We start from the raw sequence: 14598 nt of genomic DNA on the forward strand, positions 1-14598 counted from the left end.
GTATGCTGAAAGTTACTGACCATCTGCTTAAACCAAGTACACCAAATCAAGGGCAGGAAAGAGTGTGTTTTCTCATCAGCAGATAAGTTTTGTATTGCAAGAAGGCCAATGTGCATGTCAAATCTGAAGCATTTATGCAAGTATCTTATTTGGAACAGAAGAAACTTCCTTAACACTATGCGACAGGCTGTCTCATCAGCAATGAGAAGAGATGTTGATAAAAGCAAAAAGGAAATCACCTCAAGCCAGCAGTTTTATTTGTTGAAAAATTCAGTAGGCTGTCTTTTCATCAAAATTAATCTCAGTATTAAGACACAGTTTGCGACAGACAGATGTGCATGCAGTGCTCTTCTCACTCTTGGCATGTTATTTAAACACTGCATTCTCAAGCTAAATGTGACTATTTAAGGAACTGTTTTGAAAAGAAATTCTAACGAGAGCATTACTACATAAAGTACAAAGGAATGCACTCTAAAATAAGCTTTTGGTTGCAAATGTTAGATATCCCGTATGTCCTGACATCGATTTGAGAGAGACTGCAGTTTTAAAAGCCACTGTCCCCTGCAGTTCAAACTGCTTCTTAGCACACTCCTGTGGCTTTCTGTTTTCATCACACTCCGCAGCAGATGTATCCTCTTCCCCCTTCCCAAGGTCAGGGATCTGCATGTTGACAGTTCTGATGTCAAACACACGTAGCAAAATCTCTAAAGTATCAATCTCTGTGAATCCATTCTCCTCCATGGCCTGGCAGGTTCGCTGAGCTTGTTCAATGCATGGAGAGAATGAACAAATCCGACCACCTACAAAAGCAGAATAAAAAAATAATAATAAATCACATATAGTTAACGTTCTATTTTCAAAATATTTAATTTGCTCTGGGCAGATCCCTTTCAGTATGTGGCCCCTTTTCTCAAGAATCCAAAGAAACAAGTTCATGTCAAAATCTGGAGGTAAAAAAACAAAAAAATACTATTTTAAGGCTGGCACATAATGTGTAATGCCATACAGACTTTTTGTTGCTACAATTACACAGTCATATTTAAAAACTACTAAATTGATGAGGACATTTTTACTTCATTTATTCACATCAGTACACTGACTTGCATTAGTTAAATTGAAAAAAAAAAACCTAAATAAAATAACAACCAAAAACATAAGATAGCAGAAGTCATTGGGGGTGCACAACACACACATTAGGCCAGATGTCAACTAGATGCATTTATAAACATGCATTTTTAATCATCTATGGCTGACTCCAGAGGATATCTTTTTTGAATTAAAAGGCCATTACAACTGCATGTGCTGTTGGGCGTTTACTCTGAGAAGCAGTTTCCTTTTTACGTTTTTAAACATACTCATACTTGCAGGGTTTTTATTTGCTTCTCTTTTACAGTGCGTTGGGAGTCTCATTTCCTTTCAATCTCAGGCATTTAAAATGCACCTCTTCTCCAGAGCTAGAAGCAACGCTATTCACTGCCTAGGTTGTTCTGAATATTTGCAGCTGCTCTGGGGAAAGCGCATTACAAAGATAACCAGGCACTAAATGATACTGCACTTGAGAAAGAACCAATCTGTCATGAATGAATTATCATACGATTTTACCAAGAAATGCCTGGACACTTCCCAATATGAAGTCACTCAGAAATACTCAGCAGAAAAGAATTCACAAAAGCTGAGAAGAATTCTATTCACAATGGCAAACCATGTGAATATCTGTACAACACAGCAAATATATAAAAACGTACAAATCACATAAATGGCATAGCAAACTCAAAAAAATGTTTTTTTACTAAATATAAAGTTGTGCTTATTTTAACACTGTGTTAAATTCAAAGTTTAATTACAGTGCAAAACTATGCATTTATTTTACTCAGAATACGAACTACACAAGTTTTACCAGTATATGCATGGTTTAGATAGTTCCGCCTATGGTAATAATCTGCACCTTCAATAGTCAGTTACTATCCAACTCAATACCCTTACTCATGGAAGATTAATTGCCCTTGTATAGACTGCGAATCCTACACGGTCCCAAATTTGCAGGCACACAAATTCCTGGACTGTGTAAATACAAACACTCGACCAAATAGTGAATATGCCCACTGCAGGCTCTAACATACTGGACCTCGTACACACACATACAGGCGAACACTGCCCCCCAATGTCTTGTCCTCCTAGGGAAGGTCCAACCATGAAGCGGTCTCCTTCAAAATCAAAATAAACTAAGTAATCTGGTAAAACCGGTAACAGGAACTATACCAAAACAACAGTGCCCCTGAAAATACTTTCATGACTAGACAAGACACCACTGAGATGAACACTAACAAAGAATTCTTAGATCAAAAGAATGATTTCACTAAAGCATTGGTCACACAGTATGGCTTAGGGTCCTACATTATCAAAGACACTGTCAACAGGTACTGGGGAATTTTAATGAGTGATGACAAACTCAAAGATATTGTACGATCTGGACCATAATTTACGTACAAGACAGCAAGCAACATAAACAGCTTAGACTCGAGCAATTCTACACCAGAAAGAACAGGGGTACCAGAAAATGTGGCAGCTATGCTCAATGCAAGTATATTCTAGAACAGACTATACAACTTAACAACCAGTCCAAAACTGTTGTGTATGCATATGAAAATTTAAGGGACTGGTATATTTGGCTACCTGCTCCACCTGCTCTGCCTTTTATGCAGGCAAGACAGAAAGACAGCTGAAAAAGCTAATATACGAGCACAGCTACAACATTTTAACACACAATCAAAACAATGCCTTATTCAAACACTCATTAAACTGTTCTGGTTTTAAAAAGGCTTTGTTCATGATCCTAGAAAAAGTAACCCTGAACCCATTGGGAGGTTCTTGGAAAGACGACCTAGAACTGAGAGAGCTATCATGGCAAATAAAATTGGATGAGACACATTTTCCTGGTATTACCGACAACCTATCCCTTATACCAGTCCTAAAACCAAGGACCAACAAACTATTAAAATTACCGGGTCTATATAATTTAATTGAAAGCTCATTTCATTGAAGCTTAATTCATTGACACATATTCACTGAAAGCTCACTTCACTGAAAACCCAATTCACTGAAAGCTCATTTCACTGAAAGGTGTGTATATATATATATATATATATATATATATATATATTTATATATATGGCCTTTTCCCCACTGTTGTGCGATCCTAGATTTAGTATATAAAGTAAGGGGGGTGTGTGGAGCACAGCCCCCCACATATTGTAAATATTTTAAAGCATATAGATGGATACTTACAAGTGTAATAAATATATTCTTCCAGAAGACAACATATAAAAGCCCCCCACAACCCCCTTACTTTATATACTAACTTCAGGATCGCACAGCAGTGGGGAATAAGGCCATATATACCTTTCAACGAAATTAGTTTTTCAGTGAAGTGAGCTTTCAGTGAATGTGTGTCAATGAATTACGCTTCAATGAAATGAGTTTTCAATGAAATGATATAGACCCAAAATTACCATATTTCTATACCACTTGGCACAAGTGCATCACATACACACATGCATACAAGAGTGTAGTATTATTAGATCATTTGACTTACAACAGTTGTTTTGATATTAAACATTTTAATTATTTTAATAGTGTTTATTTGTACTAACACACTGTAGTCTTTATACACCTTTTAACTTCTCTAATTTTTTTATCTTTAGGATGACAATGTTTAATGTTTACGTACATATTTTATAAGGTATGCATTTAATACAATGGATACTACATTTGCATTTTGCACAAACAGTAATCTATGTCTTTAAACAGAACCCTACATGTTAAACATTAGTAGAATGTAAATGCGTTTTAAAGTATTCAAATTATGCATCACGCTCGATTAAGTCAATTAACTCATAAGACATAATTTATTGGTTCACTATATATATGCTCACTGCACTACCCTACTTTATTCTGATGAAGTCTGGTTCTAGAGAAAAGCTAATTTACGAGTGTTTTCAGCTTTAACAAAACATTCTGTGGTGATACTACATTATTGTGTGGTTTTCCTTCTAGAGTTGGAGTCTGCCTACAGCTGGATTTGTGTTTTTGTATTTGAGTTTACAGATTTTCCAGGCTGACTATTCCTGTGCTGCATTTGGTTTTTGAAACTATTACAAGAGAAATTACCTTATACTGAGTGATGGTTTGTCAAAATTTGATGCCTGTCCAAACCCTGAGAACACAACAGCCTACACTGAATTGCACTCAGAAAACTCTGTGCAACCAAATCAATGGCTGTGCAGAGGCTGCTGTACCTACCAAAAGTAAGCCCAGAATTAGCACCAGAACCGAACCCTGGTGGTATCCCAAATTAAACAAGATATACAAAAAAAATATGGCAAAAATCAGGCAGGGTAAAATTCCCATAAACTAAATAGGCAACTAAGAGGGTTAAATCAAGTCAAACAAACCCGATTTTGAGGTTAAGACACTCCCATGTGAAAGATAATGATAAAGTCTTCATCAACTATGTCAGAAACCACAGAGACATCACACAGCAATGTGCTAAACTGGTCGTGAATGATGCCACATTCACAGAGCCTGGTGATATAGTGAATTTTTAAGTGGACAAATTTAGTTCCAACTTTACCCTCCCTCTCACCCCAACCATCCACCAAAAAATACCGTCAAACATAACCCAGAAGCATGTACTGGATGTGCTCGCTAAAGCCAGCACACAGCCTCAGAGGGTCCCAATAACATCTTGGAATGTCTTCTGAACAGTCTAAAACACAATTTATGAAGACCCTTGGAGTCACTATTTAAGTATAGTCTTAAAACAGGTTTTGTCTGACAAGAATGGAAGACACTGGCAGTAATTCCTTTTCATAAGGGAGGGCACTTCAACAGATCCTGGAAACTACAGACACATTATTCTGGCTAGTCTTATTTGCAAAGCCATGGAAAAAATCATGGAAATTACCAATAAGGATATGAGAGACCTCCAGACACTGAACTCATCCCAGTTTGGCTTTGTCACAGGAAAGTTGTGCTTACTGAACTTGTTAGACTTTTGAAAAAGTCACTAAGACAACAAATGAGGGAAAAGTGGTGCATACTTCCTACCTAATTATGGCTAAAGCATCATAATGCAATACCCAACTTGGGCATTATCAAGAAACTTACTGAACGAGGCATAAAACCCTTTATAACATGCTGGATAGCTAACTGGCTCATGGATAGGACCTAAGAAGTCAGTATCTGTGAGGCCACTGCCACAAAGAAGCCAGTCACCAGTGGAATCCCTCAGGGCTTTGTGCTGGGCCCGCTCCTCCTTAGTATTTACTTCTCTGAGGTTAAAGTCAAAAGCCTCTGGCTGACCAAGTTTGCAGATAATTGCAAACTGGCAGCAGTCGCTGAATCCTTCCAAGATAAGAACACAGACAAATGCTTGGTGACAAAGCCATGGCTTTAAACTGAATGCCAAGAAATGCATTATAGTACCTTTTGGGAGGTCAGCCACTCTGGGTAACATCAATAAAACACCCCTAAAGGTTTGTTCAGTAGTCAGGATCTAGGAACTCATGCAGATAATAATTTAGCCTTTCACCAACATGTGTCCAAGGTAGTAGTAAAAATCCTTCTATGTTGCTCAACTTATAAGGAAGGGCATGGCATCCAAGTCCAGAGAGGTCATCGTACCACTATTTTCAGTCAGACCCCAATATAGAATATAATGCCCCCTTCAGTTTGTACCTGACCGACACATGCAGTAATTGGAACTTTCACAAAGGTTGTTTGCAAAAAGAATACAGGGAGCAATGTTCTAAGTGGATTGCCTGAAATCACTGTCGTCGTACTCTGCAAAACACAGCTTACAGAGTGGTGATCTTTGCTTTGCGTACAAGGCATCCCCGTTTTGATGAACCTTTTGCACATCTGTAAAATAAACAGCATCAGAACTAGATCAGAAGACCTTAGTTTTGCTTGCAACATAAATTGGACATGCTGGAGAGACAGATGCGTTTCTCATAGAATTCCCATTATCAGGAAAAGGCTCCCCCATCCATGTGAAGTTCTTAAATAGGTTTAGGATTGAACTCTAACTTGGACCAAAGAGTGGGTAATAGGAAAGTCATCCCTGGTCTGGTGCCTATGTTTCTCATGGACAGAGGAAATCCATAAATTACCCATTACACAAATCAAATTTGTGGATCACACTTCGTTTGCATGGCTAGGCTTATAATGGCCCTAGTGGTCATAAGCCTAGTATACACATATGAACCTATGAGCCATGAGAGAACTACAGAAAATTGCATGCATTGGTGTAGCTCTCTCTATATCTCTCTCTCTACCTATATATATTTTTATCTGTGTGTGTGTGCATCTATTATATGCACACACAAAGTATTAACACTACGTATTATAATAGCATAGTATAATAGTACAATAGCCAAGTACCCCCTACTGCCAGTGGTGGGACTAGTGGAAGGTAAGCAGACATTATATAAATATGAACCTTAACTGAAGGTAAGAATGACTTGAACTAGAGAGATCAGAATGCAAAGACTGAGCAAGGTGCATTAAATATCTGCCCGAGTAGTCCTTGTTTCTTCATCTACACAGAAAAACCTTCCGCCTTTTTGGCAGATAGGATTCCCTTGTATTAGGCTTCCTTGCCACTTTGAAAATGGTCAGTACATTCAGAAAAAAAGGTACTTGACAGGAAAAAGACTCAGATCTTCCAAGCTGTCAGCCTGTGTCTTTTTAGGTTACAACGCACCAGGGTTTCGACAATGTGTCTGAACAGGTATCATTTTGTGGCAGAAGGTACAGTGGTTGCTTGGCTAGCTGTGACACCACTAAAAACCTGTGTAGCCTGGGCAAGAAAGACATTAGCACCAGGGTTTCGACAATGTGTCTGAACAGGTATTTTGTGGCAGAAGGTACAGTGGTTGCTTGGCTAGCTGTGACACCACTAAAAACCTGTGTAGCCTGGGCAAGAAAGACATTATGTGGATCTTACTAGGTTGTTCCCTGCATGCCTTCATCACCCATGGCAGTAGAGGTGTTGTGGAGATGGCATACAAGAATCTGTGCAGGCGACCATCCTTTGTACTTCTCAGAAGGGATGCTTTGCACAGTGAAGGAGGAGTTGATGGCTTGTCTAGTAAACAGATCTAGCTCCAGAAGTACATATCTGGTTGTAAGCTGCTGGAATACCAGTGTGTTTAGTTCCCATTTGTGGTTTCTCAAAAGTGCTTTGTTCAGGTTACCTACAGCAGTGATTCACTGAGACAATATGTATCCACCCCCTTACTGTGAGGCTGAATTGGATGGCTAGCTTACACACATGCATGACCAGTCTGTAAAGTGAGTAGGATTCAGTCTCCTTTGGTTGCTTATGTACCACTTCACCATGATGTTATCTGTGTTAAGACAGCAGACTCACCGCCTCATCTGCTGTTTCAAAACTTTGAGGGCTAGGACCACTGCTAATACCTCCTTCAGGTTGATGTGTAATTTCTTCTGCACTAGGGGCTAGAAAAAACTCGTACAGGCACACAGGCAAATCTGAGGCATTAACGGTCAGGAAATGCATTGATATGGGTTGCAAGAAATGTTTATCTTTGCTCCTCTGCATTTAGTTCATCCATCATAAAAAATTCCTTCTGAAAGCAAGACAACACAAGAAGCACCATCTCCTGTTTCAGGACAACTTGTGGAACCACTGAATCTTACTTGTATACAATTTGGCTAAAAGTACCACAAGTATGGTGGAAGTCTTTTGTCCTAGAAGAATCAAAAAGTCCCCGGCTGCCAAGCAGTCCCTAGTGGACTGCTGCAGAAAGAATTCCTGTAGGGGCTGAGCTTTGCTCTTGAGGAGATGCACTGTATTCTTCTGTGTTCAGGGTAATCCCCAGGAAAATCTCTTTCTTGCTGGGGACAGACTCACTTAGGGACAGCTTAGTAAAACTCTATATGTTCATGGCAATACATGGTTAATTTTCTGGCTGCACTTAGGCCTGCAGGAGGCAGTGATACAGACATAGGTAAAAGTTGATCTCTTTTACCCTTAAAAAGGTTACCACTAGGGCCAGACAAATCAAATTCCTTGGGTGCTGGAGATAGCCCAAAGGACAAGGAAGTAAACTGGTAATGTTAAAGTCCTTCACTGAAATTCAGGAATTTTCTGTGGTCTGGTGGAGGAGGACAAGCAAGTATACTTCTTTCAGGTCCAATATAATCAGAAAGAAAATGCAATGGGGTTAGGGACAGCAAGATAAGAATCTTGAATCTAGCACCTTTTACAGGAGGTTGAGCTCTAATATGCCCAAAATTTGCTTCCAGAGATCATTTCTCTTTGAAATGAGGAAAGGGTGGGAGTAAAAACCCAAGTCTTTCCATGTTGGCATCTCTACCTTTGACCCATTGTCTAGCAATTGCTGAACCACAGGCAAGACAAACGTACTTCCTCCACCAGTATCAAATGCACTCCCATACAAGGGAAACTTCTGAATTCTGTGTTCCACCCTTCTGTAGTCATGCACAGAACCCAGACATCCACTGTTATCCTTACCCAAACCTCCCATAAATGGCTTAACCTGCCTCACAGGCTGGTCTGCTCTGAGAACAGGTGTCAGGTTGTGAGCTATGGTTGCTCAGAGGGAGAGAGGGATCCATTTCCTGCCTGGCTTCTTGTTTTTTCTATTCTCTTCTGTGCCAAGTCTGCTTCTCCTACAACTCTTAGCCCTAATCTGCTGGTTGTAAGGTCACCACATTGCATTGCCTTTTTCTCCATTTTTTTTAAAGTTCCTGGGATGGTTTGCCAAAGACAGAATCTCAGCCTAATGGAGCACTCAGGAGTTATTACATGAAGATATAAAGGGCAGTACCATAAGACAAGCACACAATTTGATAGAAGAACCTGGGGCACCTGCTCTACAGACTGCATCTGCTGTGTCATATCTGCATTTAATCATGTATTTACCACCACCTTAGGGGAGCTGAATAAGTTTCAAAATTTGTGACTGGAGTATCTCGTGTCAGATTTCTGTTCTGAAGTCTGTAATCTGTTTTAAGATAACTCCTCGACATCCTAGGATATGCATCTAGTAACCTGTGAACCGGAATGTCAAGGTAGCTGAAGTATTTAATGTCTTAAAGAACCTCTCCATGACTTACCTTTCCCTGTCATTTGCTAAGGGGCCTGAGACCAACTTATCACCTCTCGACACCACAAAGGAAATCACCATGAAACCTACCACTGGGCTCCTATAGGGGATCCGGTATATCTTATGAACCCTGTAGGACATGTTCTTCATTCACACAGTAGGTTGGGAATCCAATTGCAGGGAAGCTGCTGTGCATGTGTGATCAAAGTCTTCAAAACAGCATGCACTGCCATGAGTTTAGGCTCCTCCAGTCCAAGGAGATGAAATATCTATTTTATGTTTGACACTTTGCTTGAATCACACTTAAAATGAACTCTTCATTTGTGTGGGAGTGTCACAAAAGGATATAGTGCTTTGTGGGGATCTGGAAGAAATGGAGCCCCCATATCTGAACTGTACCCAACTGCAGATGCCACCTAGGTTGTGTAGTTCAATTCCCCCTCCTAGCCATCAACAGTGGATAAGCTAGTGTCTCAGATGTGAATCACAGCCCTCCTTCCACTTGACTGGCTCACGGAGAGTGAGCGCCAAAGACCTGCTATAAACCATTTAGCACCACTAGACAAGATCCTCTGCAAACTGTATGAGGTCCTGGATGAACTGCAAAGGGCAAGCAAGCTGCTGGGAAAGGTGTCTCTGTACTTGAACTCAGGACAAAGCATCTTTAAATGTGTCAAAAATGCCATAAATTTCTAATGTTAAGTTCACTATGCTGCTATCCCAGTTCATCATCCTTGTGTTCTAAATGGGTTGAAAGATGGAAGTCGGCTTCTTCCTGCTGAGAAGGAACTGTAGCCTGACATTGGAGGTTTGCCACTTAAAGGACAGCTGAATGTGGCATACCTTCTTCTTAGTACCCAGCTCAGCAGGATGCACTAGTGGACTACCTGCATGTCTGCCTCCAAAGGGGTAGGACAAGAAGAACACGTAAACTGGACACCACGGCCAAGGACTGGAAAACCATCTCACTGGTTGTGGCACTCTCAGGCTTATGAGACACAGCCAGGATAACTCTTCTCCCTGGCATCTCTTGAGAGTACTATTTTCCTCACCTTCTTTAAGACAGTGCTCTTTCTTATGTACAATCTTAGGGGAACGGCCTTTCCCATAAAAGTGGAAGACTGAAGTCTGGAACATGGCACCTGATTTCTGTGGCTGCTGGGATCTGGGCAGATCTAGTAAATAATCAATAGGCAAAACTCTCAAGCAGAAAAAGCCATCTAGGAAGATAATCTTCATATGGCTTCACACACACACACACACACACACACACACACACACACTGGATATTCAGATTTGTATAAAGTTTACCTGGGAACCTCAATGACTTCCCAAACTTCACTGGCAAATAAACTTCTCTTTGATGCTGTAAGCACTATAAAATAAATAAAGCATGCTCAAGGGGGCATTTACCTTTCAAAGATTCTCAACAGCAGCTCTTGAGTTGGGCCACACGCTGAGAAAAACGGATATTGGACTTGCATGACAAGAAGTGCATGCAACTGCGGCTTAAAAAAAAAAAACAACACACTGAATAACACCAGCGCACCTTTTTATGTGGGATGCAGGCATATGTCTCTGCATGGAAAGGATGTCAGTCTGCTTCTTTGTATAAGCATAGCTATGGAAGTCATGTGGGATGAGATGAAGTCAGCCTGTTGGCCAATTCCTATTTGTAATGAACAGTACTGTAACAATGATCTTTATAAAGTAAGACAAATGAAGATTCAAACAGGAAATATAACTTTAAAAGCATCAATCCATAATGAAAGACACTAAACCTAGTACCAGGAATAGAAGTGACGACTAGCAAAGCATTGCAGGAATGGTTCACAGAGAAGGGATACAGCAAAAGGACAGATGATGAGAAATGCATTCAAACCTCAACAGGCGGCTCTGCTAAGTGAGGTAGGCAGTTGCAGTAAATACGATTAGTCTGCAAACACACAGTCACTTCCAGGTTCAACATACAAAAAATAAGCTGACATTTGTAGTACATAGTAGAAGGAAGGAACTGGAGAAGCAGAGAGTGAGAGAGAGAGAGACGGACACAGTTTCAGAAAGAACTGAGGAGAAGAAAGAAAGTAAGGAGGAGGTGTAAAACCATAGGGGCTTACTTTTTATTATCTGCTTATAGTGGAATCCATAATAGCATAATCTAGGTTGACACCACAATGTTAACAGAAGTATGTTATCAAGTTATTTTTCAAATCTATAGGATGCATCTGTAAACAGGATTTTTTAGTATGGTTCCGATATTTGTGACTGGCTTGATTATTTCAGATGTGTGGGGAGGGATTCTTAATTTTGAGAAGCAAGAATGTTAGTGTAGTGAAGTTTAGTTCTCTGTAAAAAAAGGAATTACAGGATTACGAGACTTCAATTTGTAGTCTGAGATGTACAAAGTTTACTTGCCAGTTAATTAAAATTCTTATTAAAGCAAAATTTCATACATAGAAGATATATCCATAAAAATAAAATAAAGTGGTCAGGAGGTCTTCACAGTGGAAAAATATTTGGTAATACAGTAAGGTCCAGTAAGAAAGTTGTGCCCGTTTCAACATGTAACCTGTGAGTATAAAGCACCAAGTGTGATCCTTAAACGTGCATGGTATAACAGCTGGTTTGAAGGAATCAAATCACAGTTCAGGTGTGTGTGTATTATATATATTACACACACACACACACACACACACACACACACACACACACACACACACACACACACACACACACACTTTTTTAATTGGGAACATACTACTAAGCCTAGAGGGGGAACTCAAAGCTCGCATTCCACAAATGGATTTCTTTATTTAGTTTGGATAGAACTGTTCTGCTGAGCACAAAGTGTTGTTTTTTACAGAATCTCAACAGAATAAAACAGAAATAATAACAAACAATAATTCAGCCTATTCCCAGTAACACTTAACACACCAGTTCTATTTCTTACGAGAATTCATGATTAATATGCATGTATTAGACCAAATACAGGTAGTTTGACTAACGTAGTCACCATTTCACACACAGCAGTAAGACGCAAACAACAGTATCTTCTCCTCACTTACTTGGAAAATTAGTGTGAATTCTGAGTAAAACAGAGGAGCTAGTCCCAAACTATAAGCAAAAGTGCAGCTACTATTATGCTTCACTTGTAGAGCCCTGTAGCAAGGAAAAAACATCTACTAGTGTATTACCTGGACTTGCTCTGTGTGGAGTGGGATTAACCCCCACCCCCTGCCTATGACGAATCACGGTATCATAACTCCCTAAGAGCCCGCCATTTTAGTCATTTACTGCTGTGTTGCAATCTAAGTTTGTAGGCATCTCAGGGTATGTAACATCACATAAAACCAATGTATTTATAATTATAAATTACAGCGCATCCTAAAGTGTAATTCTAACAGATGGTTCAGTTATAAATGTGATCTAAGTGTAGCTCTTACAGCTACGACCACACTGTAGAATAATTTAGCTCACAAACTGTATTCATCGTCGCTACCTTCTCACGCAGTTACTCACTCAGAGGTAGCGTGTACCCACTAGTAGCGTCACCTGCTAGGTAAAGGCTCTGTGAATTGTTTGTTTTGACTACTTTAAACAGTTATATTTGAATTACTATGTTAAATTGAAAGAGGACACTATCAGCGACTGCTGTGTTTAAGGACATTGATGTGTTTCAGTATTAGGAATAACTAAGCAAAAATAGCGAAGTGTCCTTTGTAACCAAACTGCTCAATTATTAGTGACTGGTCTTTTCAGGGCAATAATGAAGTCTAAAATGTGTTGCATTTATCCTGAATGATAGAGTGAGTCAACTCAAAAGCGACTGTTTGTTCCATTAACCTGTTGGCTCAGCTTACTAACAGATCTTTATATACTTGTTGGATTGCAATTAAGTTTAAAAGGGAGTTCAATCCCCTGCTCTAGGCTCTGTTACATACAAACTGCATTGAAACCTGTACCCTAACTCTACTTTATAGCTTTTCAATTAATAACTCTAAAAGCAAGCTGAATGTTTTCTTTTTATTTGTTCAGGTACTGTCCTGTAATCTACCCCGACCTCCCTCTCAATATCGCGCTAAGGAAGAAAGCGATACCTAAAGTGTAGAACAGCTCAGAACTAAACTATCTACCAACAGCCCAGAACTATACTATCTACCAAACACTTTCATCTACAAGGTCAATATCCTACTAAAATGAAAGCTACTAATGTATTTTACATTGTAAAGTATCCCTAAACTAGCTTAACTGGGTTTCACACACAGCAGTAAGACGCAAACAACAGTATCTTCTCCTCACTTACTTGGAAAATTAGTGTGAATTCTGAGTAAAACAGAGGAGCTAGTCCCAAACTATAAGCAAAAGTGCAGCTACTATTATGCTTCACTTGTAGAGCCCTGTAGCAAGGAAAAACCATCTACTAGTGTATTACCTGGCCTTGCCCTGTGTGGAGTGGGATTAACCTCGCTATGTCCAGCCCCACCCTGCCCCGTATCCCACCCCCCAGTACCCCTATATTTATACTTAACTAACCACACCCTCCTTTATCTCTAGCCACTCAAAACTCTTGGCCCACCTCTTTCACTGCCCCTCCAAGTCCACTAGGCTCACAAATCACACTGCCTCACTCCCCACCCGCCTCTCCCCAACCAATACCAAACCACCTACACTAACTATCTTATAACCAATCAAGCAACAGTATGAAGTCCTTAACACCCCATATCACTATACCAGCCCAAAACTGTAACTCTCACCCTACCAATTCTTATCACACTATACCTGCTAACTATATACGAGTCCCAGACACACCCAGGTTTTCATTATCCAAAGTACCAAACTAGTACTCCCACATTTCTGATCAACACTAATCACCCTACTCACTACCTAATCAACAAAACACCGCTTACTCACTTCCACTACTCCTATAAACCAAACATAATCTACCCCAAGTCCAAAAACATAGATAAACTACTACATAAACTGATGAAGCTAATAATGTATCTTAGAAAAACATAAATATAGATGGAGACATACATCCAAACCCAGGCCCTCCATCAAATGACAGTGCAAATAAAACATCCTTGTTTCCAAGACCTCCTGACTCCCTTCTTATTTGCCACCTTAATATTAGAAGCCTAAATAATAAAATTCATAATCTACATGCTCTTTTAGCAACTTACCTCCCTGACATTATGTGTCTCACAGAAACCTGGCTCAAACCAGAGACCAAAGATAACGAAATCCTGCCACCTGGCTACAACATATACAGGACCGATCGCCTCAAAAGAGGTGGTGGTACTGCTGTGCTCTTCAAAGCACACTCAACGTTACCCTACACCCCACTCAGCCACCGAAATACCCAACGAGAATTAACAACCCTAAAACTACAACTAAATAAAGAAAAAGTATTAACCTAATCGTAATCTATATTCCCCTGGGAACA

General features: G+C 39.8%; 1 protein-coding gene across 1 annotated transcript in view; it reads right to left on the bottom strand.

The window, feature by feature from the left end:
• Positions 1–235: 235 nt before the first annotated feature.
• The window catches only part of TRMT61A (tRNA methyltransferase 61A), a 703477-nt gene continuing 689114 nt past the window's right edge, over positions 236–14598 (bottom strand). Inside the window, exon 4 of the mRNA XM_044074519.1 lies at positions 236–800. Coding sequence (XP_043930454.1) covers positions 472–800 — 329 coding nt within the window. The 3' untranslated portion in view covers positions 236–471. The remainder of the gene's footprint in view (positions 801–14598) is intronic.

The sequence above is a fragment of the Protopterus annectens genome, chromosome 6.part0 (assembly GCF_019279795.1).
Source record: "Protopterus annectens isolate FY-2018-M chromosome 6.part0, PAN1.0, whole genome shotgun sequence".
Classification (NCBI taxonomy): Eukaryota; Metazoa; Chordata; order Ceratodontiformes; family Protopteridae; genus Protopterus; species Protopterus annectens.